Source organism: Typopeltis vanoorti, chromosome 4 (genome assembly GCF_054136105.1).
Source record: "Typopeltis vanoorti isolate ZY-2024b chromosome 4, IOZ_Tvanoo_1.0, whole genome shotgun sequence".
NCBI lineage: Eukaryota > Metazoa > Arthropoda > Arachnida > Uropygi > Thelyphonidae > Typopeltis > Typopeltis vanoorti.
The window spans coordinates 107,743,857-107,766,850 of NC_143552.1; the positions used below are offsets into that span (position 1 = coordinate 107,743,857).

Here is a 22,994-nt window from a genome sequence, read left to right on the forward strand (position 1 = left end):
TGCAAGGGCTTCATCAGTGAATAATTTCCAGGAGAGGCATGATAGATATATTTTGTGAACAGTGGTTAGAACAGGCCTCCTGTGATGAGTTTTTGACTCCTTGAAAATACCCAAGAAATAATAATAAGAAGAAAAATACTAAGTGGGTCAATGTTTACAATTTTTTTTCTTTATTTCCTTGGTTGGATTATTGTTATTTTGTTTTGTCTTCTAATCCATGCATTTGTACCAAATGCATCACCGAATCAATTTTTATTTGTATGAGATCATCTATTTCCCCATTACACTCTAAATTCTCATGCCTCTATTCTTTGTTTCTCCAAAAAGTGTGCCAAAGCCATACATGTGAATTATCAAGAATAATCAGTTTTGGCTTTCATCAAAATCTTCTCCATCTTCTTTTTCTGTTTAGACTAAAGCCAGAAATAGTTACAAGCAAATTATCAGTACATCTAAAACTGATTTTGATAGGGATGTGGTTATCAAGACACTGCATGCTGCAATAGCAGGCAACATGCAGTGTCTGAATGGCAGTCATGCTCTTAGGTTTATGGCCAAAGCTTCTGGATATAACTTCTTTCCAATTGTGCTTCCAGCTATTTTGCATTTGGATGGTTCTTGCGTTGTTAATTATGGAAAAGCTAGTCATCATCGTGCATCTTTATTTTCTTTCAATTCTTGCATTGACAATCTTGTTAAATGTCCTCCTATCATTCCAAACATGCAATATTCAATGGCTGCTTTGATTTTTTGTGAGAAATAGATCATGAAAATCTTGTCCAAATTGATACCAATAAGTCTCCTGGTTCTACTGGAATTTTTCCAGTTGTTGTGAAGGTTTGTGTCCCAGAATTGACTCCTGCTCTATGTCACCTCTTTATTCTCTCCTGTTCTACTGGTATCTATCCATTAGCCATGGATGCTAAATTAAAGATATGGAATTTTCATTTTGAGTGTTGTTCTCCAACCATACACACAAATTTTTATCTGATTTGGAATAAAAACTTTTTTTTTTTCAGATATTGATTTAATTGCTATACATAACTATCCCTCTTATATATATATATATCAGTTTATTTTGGCCTAGATCTGTGCAAGGTGCTCAGAAGCTTAATGAATCAACACCACCAGGTTCTGATGATGAAAGCATTGATGTTTCTCTTTTGCAACCTCCAGTGAAAAAGAAAAGATTCTTTTCAGCTAAACGGGCTGTTCTTAAACCTAAACAGCTTAATTATGAAACCAGTGAAGTCACAGAGAATTTAAAAAATGGTAAAAACGCTTTTAAATATTTTCATATTAGCTTTTGTTAAAATAGTTCTTAAACCTAAACAGCTTAATTATGAAACCAGTGAAGTCACAGAGAATTTAAAAAATGGTAAAAACGCTTTAAAATATTTTCATATTAGCTTTTGTTAAAATAGTTCTTCCAAATTAAGAGAAATAGTTTTTTGATATCGGTCTCATGTTATCACTCTTTTTGAAGTTATAATAGCACAGATCAACATTCTAAACTCTAAATCAATAGACTCTGAATTATTGACCTTCATTTCAAATTTTTACAAAGACACAAAAGCACTCATCAAATTTAATAATATAAAAACAGAAGAATTTAAGATAGAAAAAGGAGTCATGCAGGGCTGCTCACTTTCACCACACTTATTTAACATATACCTAGAGAAAATATGCAAGGAAATCTCCAATGAACCAGGTATAAATATAAACGGAAGAAACATCAACTACATTTGGTCTTACAGATGATATAGTAATCCTGGTAGTATCCAAGCTACAATTAGAAAAAACAGTCCATCTTTTAAATGAAGTGTGTAAAAACTTTGGAATGAGGATCAACAGGCAGTAAGACCAAAATAGTGACAGTAGGAAGAGAAGCTGAAAACATCTCAATAACCCTGAGAACCAAACCCTAGAACAAGTGAAATTCTTTGTCTACTTAGGAAGCACCATTACACACAATTTAGACAGTACTGAAGCAGTGAAACACAGTATTAACATTGGATGGTCAAACATAAATAAACTAAACAATATATGGAACAATAACAAACTCTTGAAACATCTTGAAACCAAACTATTCAAAGTCATGATCATCCCTATAGCAACATGGAAATGAGTAATGGTGACTCACTAAGAAGGAACTACTCAAAAATAAGCATTCGAGGGGAAATGCCTAAGAAAAATAAAACACCACTGGAATAAACATAAAACCACAGAACAAGTAAAGAAGGATTGCAGTTGCCAGGACAACCTCACAGACATTATTCTTCAGCAACAGCTCTGTTGGTTCGGCCATGTCCAGAGAACATATACCTAGAGAAAATATGCAAGGAAATACCTTCTCACAGACTTCAAAAGCCATGAAAGCAAAGAGGCAAATACCCCAACTTCATTACTATGTTCGAGAAGACTAGAAGTAGAACCATTTGGAGACAGATTGTACAAAGGGGACTCAACCTGTCACTAGATGGATGAGAAGAAGAAGAAGAAGAAGAATAGCATAGATTATACTGGAAGAGGAGAAGAAGGCAAAGGTCATGAATACAAATAGCATGGTGAGGAAGATGCAGATCAGCAGAGATACGGTTATGGTATTTCCATAATCTGTGTGGTCTTACATATTATGAACTGCTGTTTTTTTTTCTTTTTTTTTTTCAGAGCCACTTGTGTCATAATGAATATACTTTTAACAAGTAAATATAAAAAACAGTAATAATATTTTATTTGGAAATATTTTGGCTTGAAATTAACAAGCCATCCTCAGTAGGAACAGTTGAACAAGGTACAATGCTAACAAGATTATATCCAAAGATATTAGTGCCATGTGAGCACCTGATGTAATTACATTGAGATATGAATAGGATACTTAAAAAAAAACTAGTGATGACTAAAGAGAATGAGACTCTACCATATTTTTGGTAAAGACATACAATAATTTCAATTCAAGTTTAGGCAGTTTACTCAGGCTTTGGCACTTTCATTAAATAAATGTTTGTATTTAAAGATATTGATGAAGCAATTGGATTTGTGACCAAAGATATATGTTTGTCATCTGCATTATGCTTTTCTCAGCCAGACTTTTCAGGTAGTCGTTTACCCACACCAGTTTGTCCAAAATAAAGAAGCTACATTCACATGGACTTGGGACAGGCCTGGAAGGGCAAGAGGGAGTTGTCTGTCCTTAGAGGAAGCCAAGATGAGAGTTTATTAATAAGAAAGAATGTTGGTATCAAGTTATATTTCTTTAACATTCTTGAAACAAGTTCAGAGATGCTGAAGATGTAAAGAATTGGAACTCTTTGCACAGTTTCTTGGAATTAATTTCAACATAAAATTTTGTAAATAAAATATTGTTATCCTTTCTTGTGTGTACATGTTAAAAAAAAGTATATTATGAACTAATGTTTACAGGTTTGGTCACTTGGATTTCGATGAGATGGAGAGACTAGAAAATCTACAAAAGGTTGCTAAGAAAGTTGATATCAGGACTGGAACACTGGCTGTGAGGACACGTTGAAGGAATGTCATTTCTGTAGATTTTTCAGTAGGAGAAAAGAAAAAAAAAGTTGATATCATTTATGGTATCAGAACATATAAGTTGTTGAGAGATGCTACCCAGATGAATTCAGATGTTTTCCAAAGGATAGAACAAAGGGAAGTGATAAGGACCATTCATAGAAATTGAGCAAGTGAGAATTTAGGCTTTTTTGCATGGAAAGTGGTGTGTGTGTGTGTGTGTGCGCGCGTGCGTGCGTGCATGCACGCACACGCTTTTATTTTTTCTGTTTTGTGAAACTAACTTGCCTTCATTGAAAAAGCTCATATAAATGTTCATGTCCCATAATTTTAATTAGCAAAACCCAGTTGCTTTCTTCAAGTTCAAAAACCTCATAGTTAAATTTGTTGCAAATCTGTTGCATCTGCTGTAGACTTAATTAGATTTATGTAATAAACAACAATAACAGCAGAAGAAGACTTCTGTTTGACCTGACAGTCTGATTTCATTTGAAATTGACCAGTTTTCATGCCTTCATATACCTATAGGTATATTGAAGACTATACCTATCTTCAGCACATCTTCTGTGTCTGAAGATGTCTCAGTTATCCACCTACTAGGCAAATCGAGGAGTGCTATTGTTATCTTCTGTTATTGGCTTAGCCATTATGAAGATCATATTCAAAACTATGTTCATTCTACAAGAACCTAGAATAGCAGAGTTGTCCCTTGAAGACTACAGTCACATTCTTCTAGTATTATATCACACGTTAATACCGCCTGAATCGAAGGGCAAAATATTTTTGCAAACTTGATACTGGATCACATTGTCCCCACCTCTAATCTGACATTATCAGAACACAGAATAACTTCTAAACTCTTTAATATTACCGTCATATCACATCAAACAAAATATCCCTATCTAAAATAGTTTTTTGCATTCCAATTCTCCTATAGCAACAATTATTATTATTATTACATGACACTTCCAAGGAGTCCAAATATTCGTTGAGGGAGGGCACCTACTCTACAACTCTCCATCTCCACTACTTATTCAACCAAATATATGCAGAATTTCACTAACTACCATTACATCCATGTCTCACTCACATCACTATTACATTCTTACTTTAAAAAAAAAAAAAGGAAGTTTTTATTTATTTATTTTTCCTTTCAAGTGATATAGCCAGAAATTTAAGTAATAATAATAATAATAATAATCTGCTGTAGCTATAGGTCCTTACATCTCATGACCTGCCCAGATAGGGTTTTGTAATCACAAGTTTAGAATAAAGTAGTTAGTTTTATGCTTAAGTGTATATTTTTGTGTGTAAATTGTGTAGTTCTTCACTACCTCCAGTTGTTTAAAAGCCCTGATAAAGGTTCTTTTCACCCCAGATGAATTTGGACCTGTCAAAAGGCTTCATCAAAAAATATTTCCAGTCAAAAGGCTTCATAAAAGCTGACTGAGTTCCACAGACTCTAATTTAATTAACATCAATTTATTTGAAATAATTCTTATGCAGAAAAAAAAAAAGTGAATCATGTTTTTTAGCTTAGAATCATTATTATTAGACTCCTTTTGTCAAAAGACTTATTGTGAAAGATTGAATCAGTTTTGTATTCTGTAAATAGTCCTTGAAGAAAATGTTCAGCTCTTGAGTATGTAACTTACCAGGCTATTATTTGATGCAGTATCTTCACAAGAATCTGTAAACAATTACTTATCAATATGTGTATATGCAACGAGAACTTCTAATGGATAATTGATGTGGTATATACAGTCTTCCCCTTTCATTTGTCAACTGGCTTCTCATTGTGGCTTGTTTCCATAAAATGGGCTATTGGTGTGTGTGTGAGAGAGAGAGAGAGACCATTCCCACTGTAAAACAATATCTTCCCAGCTGGAGAAAATACCAGTTAGGTTGGAGATTACTTTCACCCAGTGAAAACACCACTCTGCTTATTGAAGAATACAAAGTATTATTATTATTTATTATTTTGTGATGCCTCTAAGGACTCCAAAGACTCATTGAAGGAGGGTACCTACTCTACAACTGTCCACTACCATCACCATTGGTATATTTTGTCTGTAAATTGTGTGTGTTCTGAAATGGTCAATGTTGTTTGGTCTCTAGAGTAGGGGATTCTGGTTTCTTTCTCCCTTTCCATGTCATGTAAGTACATGTAAAAATATTTAGAAACCCCAATCCTCCATTTTGTTGATGAAAATAATGCCTTATCATTTTGCAGTAACCTGTCAGTATGCAAGTTAGTCTCATAAACAGAAAACACAAACACAATTTTTACAAGCAAAAAAAAACACACACCTAAATCTCACTTGCTCAACTTCTAAGAATGTCCTGAACATGTCAGTAACAAGTGAGGAAGCTTTCTGTTCAGCTGGTGATAATCCATCTCCCATATACTCTGCCAGGTCACCTGGAGGAGGGTAGAGTACAAGTAGTGGTATGAAGGAGGCATTGTCAAGGCCATGTTTGGCAAAGAGACTGGTTACTCTCAATATGGCATCATGTCCAAGAATCTATCTACTCTCATTGCATGTCCCTGTTCTCTTTTCAACACTATTTCCTAATCAAAAAATGAAATGTGCAACAAATAGTGATAGTTTCATTGTGATTTAATAAAACCTCCCTCAAAATCTAACTCAGCAAAAATTACAAAACATACCAAAATGTATATGGGAAAAAAAAATCACTTTTGTGTCCACTTTACAAAAGTGATTTTTTTTTTACTTAAATATAAAGAGCCAACAGGCTTCATTTCGGCAATATAAACATTAATTAAATTAAGGGGATATTAGATCCTACATTGTTTTAAAACCGAATAAGAAACTCAAAGATTGGAATCAGAGAGCTTCTTATTCGGTTTTAAAACAATGTGGGATCTAATATCCCCTTAATTTAATTAGTGATTTTTTTTCCCTATATCTGTGGCATAAATGCCATCATAAAAGCATATATAATCACTTGCAGATATCTAAACCATATCTCTCATTCTTGACAGAAATCCAAATTCCAACTACAACAACTACCATCCACACCCACTGTCCAAATTACATTCAGTATGGTGCCTTTAGATCAGACATTGCTTGCCTGAGAATGCCAAACTTAGAATCCTCAGCTTTTGGCTTCACCTAGCTTAAGGTTTCCTTACCCCATTCAGTAACATTCATCTGCTATATTTACTGCTTTCCAACTTCCAAAAATCACCCTGACCTCTTCTCATATTTCTGAAGTTTGACTTTCTGTACTCCAACTATTCAAAATAGTGAAGTTATCTTCCTAGGTGGTTAATGAGAGAAGGGTCATCTATTAAGCAATTAGCTCTCTTCTGCATACATCAGGCATTCTGAGGAAGGTTTTTAGCATGCCATTTCAGATGTCTGTGAACAGTATTCTAAGATTTACACAAATCTGGATTGTAACAAATATTGTGGCATCAGCTTACTTAGTACCTGTTATAAAGTATATGCAAAAATCTTAGCATATAAACTTAAATGTTTAGTAGACTCAAAATTAATAAAACAAAATGGATTCAGAAAAGGCAGGTTTTGCATACACTCTGCATTTACGTTAAAATTACTAATTGAAAAACACAGAGAAATGAACATAGAAACACACATAGCTTTTATGAATTACATCAAAGCATTTGATAAAATTATCAGAGAAAAACTACAGGAAATCCTGGAAGAATATGAAATACCAAACCAACTCTTTAGAGCCTTATTTGATATATATATCAGATAAAATACCTGTGAAGTACAATAATTTAACATCAAGCTGGAAACCAATAACTAGAGGAATATGCCAGGGCTGCCATCTCTCACCAGTTTTATTTAATATATACATAGATAAAATCATAAAATAATGGAAGATAACTAATGAAGGAGGATTCAAGATAAACTGTAATAACAGATTAGTTACCCTACTGTTTGCTGATGACCAATAATACTTGGAAACAATGAAGATTAATTACAAAAATCATTATGCAGTCTAAATAATCTGATAAAAACATATGATATGGAAATATCAACAGACAAAACAAAAGTCATGGGCTTCAAAGGTGCTAATCCAGGCCTGGTTGGCCGAGTGGTAAGTATCTGCTCTCCAGCCAAAAGGCTGTGGGTTCAAATCCCACCATGGGCATGGATGTTTGTGATTGTCTATGAAAATACTAGTCGTGGTGGTCGGTGGGAGATGGCGATGGTGTAGATGAAGAAGGTAGTTGTGGTTGGTGGAGACAGAGAGTTGTAGAGTAGGTGCCCTCCCTTGATGAATCTTTGGACTCCCTGGAGGTGTTACATAATAATAATAATAAGAAGAAGAAGCAGCAAAATAGTAACAAACAACAAAATAATAGAGCACGTAAATGCATTCAGATATTTAACTATGTCATATGAAAATTCACATGACACGATGTCATGTGAAAATGAAGCTGATATAGAACTGAAACTATCAAACTTTTTAAAAGTAACAGGCATTATAAATAAAATTTTTCAAACCCCAATTATGTACAAAAACACACACAAATAAGAATCTATACAGTAGTTAAACCTACCTTACTTTATGGCAGTTAAATATGGACAATAAAAAATGCAGATGAAAGAAGAATTGAATCATCCGAAATGAAATTTCTGTGCAAAACTGATGGAGTCACAATAATGGATAAAATGAAAATCAGCGAAATCAGAAATAAACTTGGAATTACAAACTCCCTAAACGAAACAGTTATTTGCTATAAAGAAAAATGGAACGAACACGTACTGAGAATTAATAGAAGTAGAATACCCAATTCTAAATTACCACCCAAAAGGCACCCGATGCAGAGGAAGACTCTTAAAAAGATGGAATTGAGTCCAGAACATGCCACTTGGCCTATAAGCCTAGAAAGGAAAAAGGAGATGTTAGGAGTTAAGTAGAAAAGAAATAATGTTTAAAACAATAAAAAAAATACCAAGTTTTTTTTTTTTTTTTTTTTTTTTTTTTTTTTTTTTTTTTTTTTTTTGAGGCTCAAGATGCTATATAGAATGTGATGTGATTATACCAGGATGGACTGATCTTGGTTGGTAAGTGTGTTATCAGAAGTGAAGAAGAGTGAGGCGTGGATATAAGGGAGAATGTAGATAGCATGCATTGGCAAATTAGCACAATGAATGATTATTATTATGGGAAGGAGACTTCATCTACTGGGACATAGATTGGAAGGAAGAATGGTCACAGGCAGGAAAAGAAATGGAATTTATACAGCTTCTAAGAGATATTACCTAAGACAACATGTTATATAGGGGACTTGAGAGCACTGCATTTGGTCATAGCATTGGAAAATATAGTAGTAACCAGTGTAGGTACAATGCTTCCAATTCAGAAACCTGGTAGATTTCCAGGCATCACAATTTTTGGTTAGGAAGGGGTATATGTGGAATTGCAAAGCAGATAATTATGAGAAACTGAGCACATCAGAGAATTCTATGTCATATGAATTTGGACTCTGGAATTTGGAGAGATGTTAGTAGTGCATGGGCGATAGTCAAAAGGATATTTGAAGAAGTATCCAACTGCATACAGAGTCAATAAGATCAATCAGGTAGTGGTTACATGGATAAATAATATCATTAAGCAGGAGCAGCAGAAAAACAAAAAAGTTGCAGAGGAAATACAAAGAGAAAGATGATTTTCAAGTCCATGAGCAGTACAAGGTACAGACAAGAAGAGTGACCTGTATGGTAAGGAAAGCCAAAGCTAATTATGAGAGGAAGATAGTTAATAATGCCAAAAGAAATCCCCAAGTTTTTGCTGTGTGGTGAGTAAAAGGAAGAATGACTATGGAATGATGACTGTAATGAGTGCTAACAGTAGGAATAACAGAAGAACAAGAAATAGTTGAGTTATTGAGAAATCATTTTGCAAGGTTTGTACTGTCCAGGTGAAGATGTTTAGTACCATATGTCAGTGCTTCCCAAACTTCTGGATGTCAGGGCCCCCTTTGCAAAAATTAAAATATTTCATGCCCCCCCCCCTCGAAAAAAATTGTAATAGAGAGATATATTATTATAATATTTATTGTATTTATATTCAGTACAAAACATACACAGCAAATATTACAAAAATCAAATGCATATATTACATTTTTTACCTCCTATTGGTTCTGAAGACGATCTGGGCTGTTCTGGTAAAATATGAAATACTGTCCTTATTTTTGAGTCTTTTCTACTTCTTCTGATTGTTCGCGGGATTTTTTTTTTATTTTTTATCAGCCACTTATCCATCTCAGGGTTAAATTTTTTAATGTAGAATAGATCAAATAATATCACCACTTACCGATACTGGCACACTACAGACTGATAACATGAAATTAGGGAATATTACCTGAATAAGGAAATCCCCAGACCAGGAACATTTTTCTCTTTTGTGACTTTTCTCCCTTTATGGTAATTAAGCCTAACGCGAAACAGACAGTAAAGGCAGGTTATTAAAACATGCATATGATTGGTGCGGTATTAACAAAAGATTGCACAACCGAAAGATAAAAGCATAGTTGACAATTGAGTTGAAATGCTAGCTCTCTTCAACCGAATTCCATATGTGAAACTGCCATAACATTCATTATATATATATATTACTTAGTTTTAACACTTTTACGAATTTTAAAACGTTCGGTTGAATTTTATTGCTGCCTTGGGAAATCAAACTCACACACATCTAATTAATAACAATAGTTTTTAGTTAGATACTGTGTTTACCCATGCAACATATGGTTTTGTTTCAGTCTATATAGCATAGTTTCTGTATGAGGGGGACATGTGATTCATTAATTAGTTTTTATCCCAGTTGTCTCTAATTGCACTATTTGTTGAGAAATGTATTACACAGACTGCTCATACCTTATTCACTGGCATAATAAAAGTACTTGTTTTTATTGCCTCTACAGTATAGTGGCTGTTAGGGAGGGCGTATTGTTTACCACTGCAAGCGTGTTACTATCTCCCCACATGAACTTGTTTAAGCTTTTTTTCATGTGTGAAGTATATATGAAACTTTTATTTGTAACAGAAAACTAGCTTGGATGACAGTGATAATATAAAACAAGTTTTGATATGTATATAAAGTCAATATCAACAATTCCTGATTACGAACACGTGATGAAAGAGACAGGAAGATTTGAAGCTTCCCTGGAGAGCATTCGTAGTAAATACAATTAACCACTGCTTTGAAATGAAACATATGAATAAGTAATATTTATTAATGTATATTAAGCGCCGAAATACGCAGGAAGCAAAGTTTGTGAACCAACACCAATGTGTGAATTTTTCCATTAAAATATAAAAAATAACAAAAAAGAAATAATAAATGAAAGTTAAATACATTTCTTTTAAAATAAAAAAATCTGCTTAGTCTTAAAACATTTTAAATTTGTTTTCGTTATTTCACGGCCCCCCTCAACCAAAGCTACGTCCCCCAAGGGGGCCGCAGCCCACAGTTTGAGAAGCGCTGCCATATGTGACAGTGACTGATTGGAGAATACAGGTAGATGAATTGAAGTTGCTTCTTCTTATTATTATTATTATTACCCCAAGACCTCATGGAGTCAAAGACTCATCTGGGAGGTCCTTTTATCACACACACATCTCATCATACCGAGCCTTAAACACACTCAAACTCCTTGCAGACACCACATTCTCAGGCAAGGCATTCCAATCATTCACAACTCTGCATGAAAAAAACCTGCCTCTCACTCCCCTACTCACACCCTCTTTATACAGTTTCCAGGGATGACCTCTGGTTCTCCCCTGATCTCCCACTATTCTCTGTAGAACTTCTCCACCATTGATCTTATAACAACCCTTTACCAACTTGTAGGTCTCTATCATATCCCCCCCTCTTCCTCCTGTCCACCACTCTGCAAATTACGTCTTCTCAATCTTTCCTCATACTCAACATTCCAGAGGTCAGAAACTACCTTAGTTAGTCGCCTTTGGACCCTTTCCAACATCTCTTCATTCTTCTGAAAAACCAGGTGACCAAATCTGGGCACAATAGTCCATGTACGGCCTAATCAAAGCCTTATACAACTGAACAAGAATCTCCCTACTTCTACACGTCAGTGTCCTCCGCATCATTCCCAGAAGTCTTTGTGTTGTCTTCACAATTTTGGCGATGTGTCCCCTAAATTTTAGATCCTTATCCACTATCACCCCCAGATCTCTTATTTCCAACAATATATTCTCACCAAGAATAAATTCTGCATCCCATCTTTGTTTTCCAAATTTCAAAACCTTACATTTTGCAACATTGAACTCACATCCCCATTTGCTTGCCTAATCACTCAATTTATTCAAGTCTTCTTGCAAGGCCACAACATCTTCACTACTCTTTATGGTTCATCCCAACTTTGCATCATCTGCAAACAACTGAATATCTCCATCCAAATCTTTGCCAATATCATTAATATACAAGTTAAATAGTAATGGCCCTAAAACAGACCCCTGAGGCACTCCACTAGTTACTTTCCTTCCTGGATATTGCACCCCCATACACAACTTGTTGATACCTATCAGATAGCCAGTCTCCAATCCAATGCACTAATCTAATATCCAACCCCATCTGCTCTAGTTTCACTGTCAACTTATCATGAGGTACTCTCTCAAAAGCTTTTGCGAAATCCAAGTATATTACTGTGTATCCTTCTCCTCTGTCCAAGGAAGTAGTCACTCTATTGTAATAAGTAAGTAGATTACTAAAACATGACCTCCCTTTAGCAAATCCATGCTGTCCATTAAAGATTATACCATTGTTGTCTACCCAACTCTGGATCCTAGTTCTCACAAGCTTCTACAACAACTTAACCACAACACCTGACACAGAGATAGGCCTATAGTTTGATGCTTGAGTTCGATCACCTCCTTTATGAAGTGGCACAATCTTGTCCTCCTTCTACTCCTTAGGAACTTGACCAAGTGCAAGACTCGTATTAAAAAAATATGTCAAGAGGTGTCAACTCTCTGGCACTTTCCTTCAGAATATGCGGTGATATATTATCAAGTCCCACAGCCTTATTTACATCTAGTTTACTCAACTCCCCAAACACCTCTTGCTCACTTACAGTCAGTCTCTCCTCCCCCATCATCAACTGCTCACAATCTCTCCATGAAGTCACATTCACAAGATTGAAAGATCTTTATGAACTGCTCATTAAATATCTCCACCACATATTCTGCAACAGCTGTCTTTATACCATTTCCTCCAATCAATGTCATCCTTCCATAATCATTCTTTCTTTTGCTGGCTACATATCGAAAGAACTCCCTAGGATTCTTTTTGGCTTCATTAGCTAACTGCTGTTCATACCTCTCTTTAGCTACTCTCACCAACCAAGTCACCCTCTTTGCCTGGTCTTTGTAGACCTCATGAAATTAGTTACTTCCACTTCTCTTATGCTGCCTCCACAATGCCCTTTTTCTCTGTATCGCATGCTTAATCTCCCCATTCATCCATCCCACACCCACCCCATCCAACCCCCTCACCCACGGAATACACCCAGACACCGCATCTGCTAGACAGCCCTTGAAAATCCCCCAAGCTGCATCGATCTCTTTTCCAGCTATCTCCTCATTCCATGCTACACCTGCAAGCTGTCTCCTGAGCTCTTCATAATCACCCCCATTATGATATTGCAGAACCTTAAATTAACACAGTTGTAGAATTTAATAACATATCAGCCTAAGTATTATGAGAATGTGCAAGAAAATTGGCACCTCCTCTGATCAAGCTGTTTAATTTAAGCCTTAGTTCTGAGAAGGTGGTGAGGAAGTGGAAAGAGGACAAAATAATTTCAATGCATAAAGAGGTCTCCAAGACATAAGTGGTGTGGTGGTTAAAGTATTAGAGAACTTGATAAAAGACAGAATTCAGAATTGTATAGACAAGAATGTGATACTCTATAGGAGGCAACATGGTTTTGTGAAAAGTAAGTCTTTCCTTAGTAATTTGCTTACTTTTTTTTAATAGAGTATCAAATTGAGTTGGATAAAGGAAGTTGGCTACTTAGTAATACTTCTGGACTTTGCAAAGGCATTTGACAGGATTCCACATGTAACTCTGTTGCTTAAATTGGAGGAATGGTGATGAATATAAAGCTAGGTGGTTTTGATAAGAGAGTAGCTAATGGACAGATAACAAAGAGTGATTTATGGGGGATAGGGTTGAGTACAAGAGAAGATTGGTGATTAATAGTATACCACAGAACGTAACTACTTGGTCCGCTGAGATTTAATTTGTATGACAGTGACAATAAATGATGTAAAAAGCAATAGTCAGTGATAATGGTGTAGAGATCCTGTAGGATGACCTAATAAATAGACTGGTAGTATGAGTAAAGTTAAATCTATCAGTTTAATGTAGCCAAGTAATGTCTACAGGTGATGGCTTATTTGGACAGAAGAGAAGGATGCACAGTAGTATACTTAGATTTTGAAAAGGCTTTTGATAGATTACCACATGATAAGTTGATAGTCAAATTAGAGCTTGGGGTTGGATATTAGATTAGTGCATTAGATCGGAGACTGGCTATCTGATGGTATCATCAAGTTGTGTATGAGGGAACAATATCCCGGAAGAGGAAAGTCACTAGTGGTGTGCCTCAGGGATCTGTTTTAAGACCATTGCTGTTTAACCTGTATGTTAATAATATTGGCAAAGATTTGGATGAAAATATTCAGTTGTTTGCAGATGATGCAAAGTTGGGACGAACTATGAAGAGTAGAGAAGATGTTGTGGCCTTACAAGAAGACTTGAATAGCTTGAGGGAATGAAGATGCCGGTTCATTGTTGCAAAATGTAAGGTTTTAAAATTTGGGAAACAAAGATAGGATGTAGAATTTACATGGTGGGGTTATATTATTGGAGGTGGAGGAAATAAGAGATCTTGAGGTGATAGTGGATAAGGATCTGAAATTTAGGGGACACATTGCCAAAATTGTGAGGACAACACAAAGAATTCTAAAAATGATGCAGAGGACACTGACTTGTAGAAGTAAGGAGATTCTTGTTCCATTATATAGGGCTCTGATAAGGCCACACATGGACTACTGTGCACAAATTTGGTCGCCTGGTTTTCACAAGGATGAAGAAATGTTGGAAAGAGTCCAGAGGCAACTGACTAAATTAGTTCCTGATTTCTGGAATGTTGAATATGAGAAAAGGTTGAGAAGATGCAATTTCCAGAGTCTAGTAGATAGGAGGAAGGGGGGTGATATAATAGAGACCTACAAGTTAGTAAGGGATTACTATAGGATCAATGTTGGAGAGGTTTTACAGAAATCGGTGGGAGATCAGGAGATAACCAGAGGTCATCCCTGGAAGGTGTATGAGGAGGGTATGAGCAGGAGAGTGAAAAGCTGGTTTTTTGCATGCAAAGTTATGAATGATTGGAATGCCTTGCTTTAGAGGGTGGTGTCTGCACAGAATTTGAGTGTGTTTAAGGTGTAGTATGAAGAGCTGTGTGTGTGTGTGTCTGTGGAATGCTCCCTGTGAAAATAGATTGAAGATCTGTGAGCTTCAAACACGAGGTGATAGGAAAAAAAAGAATATGCATGATAGGAACATATACGTTGTTAAAGGGAGTTTTATATGATTGACACTGAATACTTTTTTCAATATATGGCAAGAAGGGAGAGAACAACGGGGGGGGGGGGGTCATCTCCAGAAATTGTATAAAAATGTGGTTAGCAAAGATGTCAGGACTAGATTTTTCCTTAGAGTGCAGTGAACGGATGGAATAGATTACCAGAAATGTGATTGTGCATTCTTCATCAATGAATGAGTTTAAATAGAGGTATAATAGGTATTTTGTGAACAATGGTTATAGACAGGTCTCTCACCATGAGTCTTTGACTCCATGGAAATGGCCAAGAAATAATAATAATATCTACTGAACAAAACAGTTGATGGTAGTAAGAATGAAAAAAGCAATACAAATGTAGCAGAAATTGAAAAAGAGTGCAATTAACAGTAAAGTGGCAAGAAGGGTTGATGGAAAACAAGCATGTGTCTGGAGATAAAATAGCAAGAACGAATGATAACAAAAAAATTACACAAGATTTAAAAGCTGAGTTCGTGAAGATGAGGCAGATGCAAAGTGAAATGAAGAGAATTGTAGATATGTATGTAAGTGTGAAGAAGAGGAAAACGAATGTGTCAGTATGAAAGAGGTAACGAAAGACTCATGGGTGGCATTGTATGGAGATTCAATTATTTCTATATGTTCACTGGGCTCCAGATGCTGTATGGTCACTCCGATGCTCGGTGATGTGCCACACCAGGCCTCGCCACGTAGTCCTGTTGTTTGCTTTTCTGGAGACGTCAACTCTCTGAAGATCAGTCACTCTACACACACCATCCATCCATCTCATTGATCCCCCCCTCCTCTTTTTCAAGGAACTTTACCTTCTATTACTGTTCTGAGAAGTCCCCCTTCCATCCTCTCAATGTGTCCAAAATATTTTAACTTTCTTCTGTCAATATCCTTAAGGAGCCTCAAAGTTCTACTGATCTTTTCTAATACCCATTCATTTGTATGCCTTTCAGTATATATGATATTCTCAACAGCCTTCTGTAACACCACGTCTCAAAAGCAGATATCCATTTCTTATCTAAATTCTTTAGATTCCAAGTCTTGCATCTATAAGTTGCTGTTGGAAAAACAACTGCATCCAAAATCCTCAACTTTGTTCTCCTGGAGATCAATCCATCCTTCCAGATTTTAGATTGCTCAGATTACTGATCAATCTATCTCCTATCCTAATTCCTATCTTGAGCTCATCCAATGCTTCGCGCATGATGTCCTCTGCATATATACTAAACAAGTGAGGAGAAAGTAAGCACCCTTGCCTAACTCCTTTTCCAACTTGAAGCCAGTCAGTTAATCCGACACCTGTTCTTACCGTGGCTTCTTGCTCCCTGTACAAGTTGGCTATCAACCTGATAGTGTGTTGAGGAAAACCATTCTTTTCATTACTTTCCACAGTTTCACATTGCTAAACCCAATCAAAATTATTAGACACATCTCAATTATTAGAGATGTGGTAAGCAAGAAGATGCAAAAGGTTTGTTTTCCTGGAAGTAAAATGAATAGAATGATTGAAGTGTTGGATAATAGGAGTAAGCAAAACAGTTGGTAATGGGGACAAATCACTTGACTGGAAACAAGGAGAACGTAACAATGGATATCAGGAGGTTGTTGAGAAGGATTAAAGATAATAGTGTGATAGGAATGGTAGTCAGTGTGTTGCCGTATGAGAGTGATGAGATGAAGCAGAGAGTTAGGATATGAATGATATGTTAGCAGAAATGTGTGAAGAAAAAGGAGTGAGTTTGTTAATGTGTGGAATAAGTTTGGAGGACGAATTGAACTGTATAAGCATGATGGACTACATTTGAATGATTTTGGTGTGAGTCATTTGGAGACTGCTGCTGGAAGGGAGAAAATGTGTGCAGAGAATGAATCTGAGCAAGTAAGAATCAATGTGAAAGAGCAGGAGAGTAAGGAAGGAGAAATTGAAGTGGTGCTTACAAATGAAATAGGTAGCATGAGTGTAGAGAACAAGGGTGCAAGACAGACAAGGAAATAGGGAGACTCAGAGTGGACAGGAGAACACAATGTGAGAAAGATTTAATGCTCAAAGAAGATGTGAATGCATGTGTAGACAAGAAAGTAACGAGATGGCCTGAGATCTGGGGAAAACAGCGTGAGAAAGATTTAATGCTCAAAGAGGATGTGAATGCATGTGTAGACAAGAAGGGAAAGAGATGGCCTGAGATCCGGAAAAAATAGTTGGATTTAAAGATAGTTCTGGGATGAGTAAAAAGAAAAATTAATGGCTTGAGGAGTTTATGCAGAAGCCACATCTAATAAATGGTATCAGAGAAATTTGTTATAGATTCAGAAATAAGCTGTTATGTTTGTATACAAATGCTGGAAGTATCAGAAACCAGAGAAATGAAATGGTTACATTCATTAAGTTCATTCACTCAAAAATTGTTGAAATAAGTGAGACATGGTTGGATGAGGTGACATCATTAACAGGAATAGAGATGGAAAGGTATGATGTGTTTCCTGAAGATAGAAAGAGGGGGAAAGGGAGGTGGAGTGCTATTGAAGATAGAAAGAGTTATGTTCATACAAAGCAGAGAGGCAAGGGGGAAATGGCAGTAGCGGTTTTGATGCTGATGTCGCTATAGATCTGGTAATGTGAAAAGTGGTTAAATTAAGACCATTAGATGTATAAGCAAATTAGCCAAGCAGATAGGAAAAAGGTGATCATTATGGGTGATTTTCATTATGGCAATATGGCATGTGATGATGAGATAGCAACTGGAAGTAAAGAAAATAAGTTTCTTGAGTTTTTGAGAGACAAATACATCAGGCAGTATGTAACAGAGGGCACATGAATGAGGATTGAGGATCTTGGATTTGATCATCTCATCAGAGGATGTTATTAACAATGGGATGTCAAATCTTCCTCAATTTGTTGGAAGTTTTTCCACTTGGTCATACTATAAATTAAAGATACCAAGAAATTATATACTTGATTTATTTGGTAGATAGGCAGTTGAAGTTTAGGGGGCACATTGCAAAAGTGGCCAAATCAGCTCATCAAATCACTTGGTTGCTGAAGACTACATCGACAAGCAGGTTATTGTTCCTCTGTATCGAGCCTTGATAAGACCCCATCCTGACTACTGTGCCCAGATTTGGTCACCTAAGTTTCTTCTTGATGGGGAGGAGGTTGAGAGGATCCAGAGGCGAGTGACCAAGATGAAAGCAGGTCTGTGGAATGAACCTTATGAGAACAGGTTGAGGATTTGTGGGTTGCAAAAATTGGTTGATAGGCGGAGGAGGGGAGATATGATTGAGATATTCAAATTACTGAAGGGTTTCTATAAAATTAATTCGGAAGATATTTTTGAGAACAGGGCTGGTTGTGGGAGGACTAGGGGACATCCATGGAAGCTGGGCAAAAGTGTGGTTAGTAAGGGTGTTAGAGCTGGGTTCTTTACTTTTAGAGTGGTGAATGAGTGGAATGGGCTTCCAGAGTCTGTGGTGGATGCTGTGACAGTGAATGAGTTTAAGGCGAGGTATGATAAGTACTGTATGAATGTCGTATAATTGCGATGAACATGATTTGGGGACCTCCCTCGATGAGTCTAAGGACTCCCTGGAGTTGCCCGTAATAATAATAATAATTTAATCCTTTATCCAAGTGTAAGCAAACAGAGTTTACGCCTGAAATGTAATCAGGACTGGGGAAACTCATATATAAAAGCTAATGACCTCCCATCACTTGCTTTAGTATTCCATAATGCAAAGCACATATCCTTACAGGTATGTATAATGCTATGCATTATGGGAAGGGTCACTACCCAGACTGGTTTTGACCTTTATTGAAGTCTCGTCAGTGGGAGCCAGATTCAGAGGTAATACTAAGGTTGAAGTAATGCCAGAATCATATTTTCACATAAGAGTAGCCAAAAGGTGTCACACCTCTGGGTATGGCTCCCACTGATGAGACCTCAATGAAGGTCGAAACTGGTCTGGGTAGTGACCCTTCCCATAATGCATAGCATTATACATACCTGTAAGGTTATGTGCTTTGCATTATGGGATACTAAGGCAAGTGATGTGAAGCCATTAGCTTCTGTATATGAGTTGCCCCAGTCCTCATTATATTTCAGTGCAAACTCTGTTTGCTTACACTTGGATAAAGGATTAAATCAGGTACAATGGTACCTTGAGATACAAGTTTAATTCATTCCATGACCGAGCTCGTAAGTCAAAATGCTCGTATCTCAAATCAGTTTTCCCCGTTGAAATTAATTAAAATGAGATTAATTCGTACCAGCCCCCAAAAAACCACTCCAATTTTTTTATAATAATGTATTTATAATGAACAAATATTGTATACAAACAAAATAAAACCAAATGCATACATACATGTAAAAGAGAATCTAAAGAAATAAACAGATGTTGGCAGAGCCGATTAGCATATGGTATTAATTTTTTCTTTCACTTCACTTTTGCTTAACTTAATTTTGTTCTTCACTAGTTTTTTCTTTTTTGCCATGCTTTTGTCACTTTTATCTGCAGGGCGTTTCAATAGAAACCTATCCAAGGAGCTTTGTTTCTTCCTCCCTTTTAGAATGTTTCTGAAATGAGTTAGGCAAGTGTCATTAAATAACACTGCTGCACGACCAGTTGCAACTTTTTCAAGGTGTTTCTTTTCAATAAAGTCTGAAACTTTTTCCCACATTGCCAACACTTTCTTTATCTCACTTGAAGAGATAACCTCCCCTGCCTCTGCAGTTGTACCAGTCTCCTGCAGAACCTCTGTATGTTGCTGCGTGTGCAGTTCCGTCAACTCCTCCATCATCATCAGTTCCTCGGAATGTGCGGCGACAAGGTCTTCGATGTTGCTCTCATCCACCTCCAGGCCCATGGACTTTCTGAGGGACACAATCTCCTCCACCACTTCCTGTTCAGGTCTAAATCCTTCAAAGTCCCTTTCAGCCACAGTTTTTTCCATGCAGAGGTCAAGTTCCTTTTTTGTAACACCCTGCCAGGTCATATCAATAATTTTGAGGCATATGACAATGTTGTAGTGGTCCTTCTAGAACTCTCAAAGGGTGAGGTTTGTATACTCTCCGTAACCTCAAAGCAGCTTCGGAACATGTGTTTGGTGAAATGTTTTATGAAATTGGAGATCACCTGTTGGTCCATGGGCTGTAGGACAGGGGTGGCATTGAGTGGAAAGTAGAGAACCTTTATAAAGCTGAACTCCTCGAGAATGTCATCCTCAAGGTTTGATGGGTGGACAGGAGCAGTGTCAAGGACAAGAAGGGCTTGTAGGGGTAAGTTATTGACCTTGAGGTATTCCTTAACGGCAGGACCAAAGACCAAGTTGATGCACTGCACAAAAAACTGTCCCTGGTGACCCACGCCTTTGGGTTTGTCCTCCACATAACTTGCAGTTTTTCTTTTAAAACCTTATGCGTCTTGAAGGCTCTGGAGTTTTCTGAGTGGTATACGAGCAGCGGCTTGATCTTGCAGTCGCCACTCACATTTGCACACAGTGCAAGGGTCAACCTATCCTTCATGGGCTTGTGACCTAGCATCGTCTTTTCTTCTGCTGTTATGTAAGTTTTGCTTGGCATCTTCTTCCAGAAGAGCCCTGTCTCGTCGCAGTTGAAAACTTGTTGGGGGGGGGATGTATCCTTTGGCTTCGATCAATTCAGCAAAGGTTTTTACAAATTCCTCAGTTGCCTTAAAATCAGAGCTCGCTGCCTCACCATGCTTGACAACAGAATGAATGCGGTCCTTTTTTGGAAATTTTCGAACCACCCACGACTGGCTTTGAACTATGGTGAAGCCTACTGTGCTGAAGTATCTGGGGTCTGCTGCAGCAAATCTGTGTAAATGGCTCGTGCCTTCTCGCAAATTATGGTCTCTGTCACAGTGTCTCCTGCGAGCTGCTTCCCTGTCAACCAAAAAATCAGCAGGTTCTCCATCTTTTCATGGACAGGGTTGCGTAACTTTGAAATAATTTTAACGCCCTTAGCTGGAGTTATAGCCTTTATCGAGTCCTTCTGCTTCAGAATAATACATATCGTAGAAGTAGTGCGATCATACTGTGTTGCCAAGTCTATTACTCTTATACCTTGCTCATGTTTGTTTGTTATTTCACACTTTAATTCCATGGATATCACCTTTTTCCTTTTCTCACCACTGTTCTTTACACTCACCTTCTTTGCACTCAGGTTATACGAAAAAAATTAGCTAAATAACTGTACATACAAAAAAAAAACACAAAATTAAAACTCAACACGACAGAATGAATGAATGAGTGAACTGAACGATGCGCAAGAATCAGGAATCTGAGCAGCGTGGTGGTTGTGGCGTCACTGAAGCAGGCTTGTATCTCAAATTCTAGCTCTTAACTCAAGGCAGAAAATCGACCTAGTGACGGCTTGTATCTCAAAAAACTCATATGTTAGGACACTCGTATCTCAAGGTACCACTGTATATAATATATTGGTATCTTTAATTTATAGTATAACTAAGTGAAAAAAAACTTCCAATATCTATCTGTTATCCAGAGTATTTTAATAATAAGGTGTCACACGTTTGGCTACTCTTATGTGAAAATATTACTTCGGTATTACTTCAACCTTAGTATCTCCTCTGGCGGTCCTCCACTGATGAGACTTCAATAAAGGTTGAAACTGGTCTGGGTAGTGACCCTTCCCATAATGCATAGCATTAAACATACCCATAAGGATATGTGCTTTGCATTATGGGATACTAAGGCAAGTGATGTGAGGTCATTAGCTTCTATATATGAGTTGCCCCAGTCCTGATTATATTTCAGGAGCAAACTCTGTTTGCTTACACTTGGATAAATGATTAAGCCAAGTATATAATTTCTTGGTATCTTTAACTCCCTCCATTTGGTAAGAGTGACCATGAAGTTATTACTTCGGTGGTTGCAGCCATTTAAAAGTGGAAATGGGTGGAAAAGAGATCACTGCTGCTTGGGTGATATTCAAGAACTATCTAGTAGACACAATGTCTAAATGTATTCCAAGGATCAAAAGGTTAAATAAGGTAGGTGTGAAATGGGTGAATGAAGTGATTAGGCAATGTATGGACTACTGTGCACAAATTTGGTCACCTGGTTTTGAAAAGGATGAAGAGATGTTGGAAACGGTTTAGTGGAAATTGACTAAGATAGTTTCTGATCTCTAGAATATTGAATATGAAGAGAAGTTGAGAGGATGAAACCTATAGAGTCTAGTGTATAGAAGAAAGTGCAGTGATAGATGCATACAAGCTGGCAAGGGATGCTATAGGGTTGACATTGAAGATGTTTTTCATAAAATGGTTGGAAACGAGGGGAGAACAAGAGGTCATCCCTGATGTAATGTGTGTGTGTGTATGTGCATGCAAGAGAACAAGAAGCATGTTTTTTGCATGGAGAGTTGTAAAAGATTGGACTGCATTGCTTGAGAGCATAGTGTCTGCAGAGAATTTGCATTTGTTTAAAGTGTGGTATGATGAGCTGTGTGTATTATAAAAGGACATCCTAGATGGGTCTTTCACTTTATGTAGTCTTAGCATAATAATAATAATATATCATACAAACATATTAACATTTAGCCTACTGATCATCTCATATGCCAGGATTGGTTATTTATTTATTTATGCTAATGGCTACATGAAAACTGGTAAGTGAAAAGTACAATCACAATTTCCAGAAACAAATGATGAAAATCTTAACATATAAAAGTTCATTACATAAAAGGCACAACCTGCTTTCTAAGTCTTTCTTTTTTTTAAAAAAAATATAAAGCAAAAGTAACTTGTTGTAATTAAGCCAGGGACAATTATCGTCCTGCTGCACCAAGAATGACAA

At 36.8% G+C, this 22,994-nt stretch overlaps 1 protein-coding gene across 3 annotated transcripts in view; it reads left to right on the forward strand.

Moving 5' to 3' along the window:
• The window catches only part of LOC150107593 (uncharacterized), a 279,745-nt gene that overhangs the window by 71,250 nt on the left and 185,501 nt on the right, over nt 1-22,994 (forward strand). For 2 of the 3 annotated variants that reach the window (XM_090391408.1, XM_090391406.1), the window contains exon 5: nt 1,073-1,272. In XM_090391408.1, coding sequence (XP_090247534.1) covers nt 1,073-1,272 — 200 coding nt within the window. The remainder of the gene's footprint in view (nt 1-1,072; nt 1,273-22,994) is intronic. The other variant, XM_090391407.1, reaches the window with a different exon arrangement.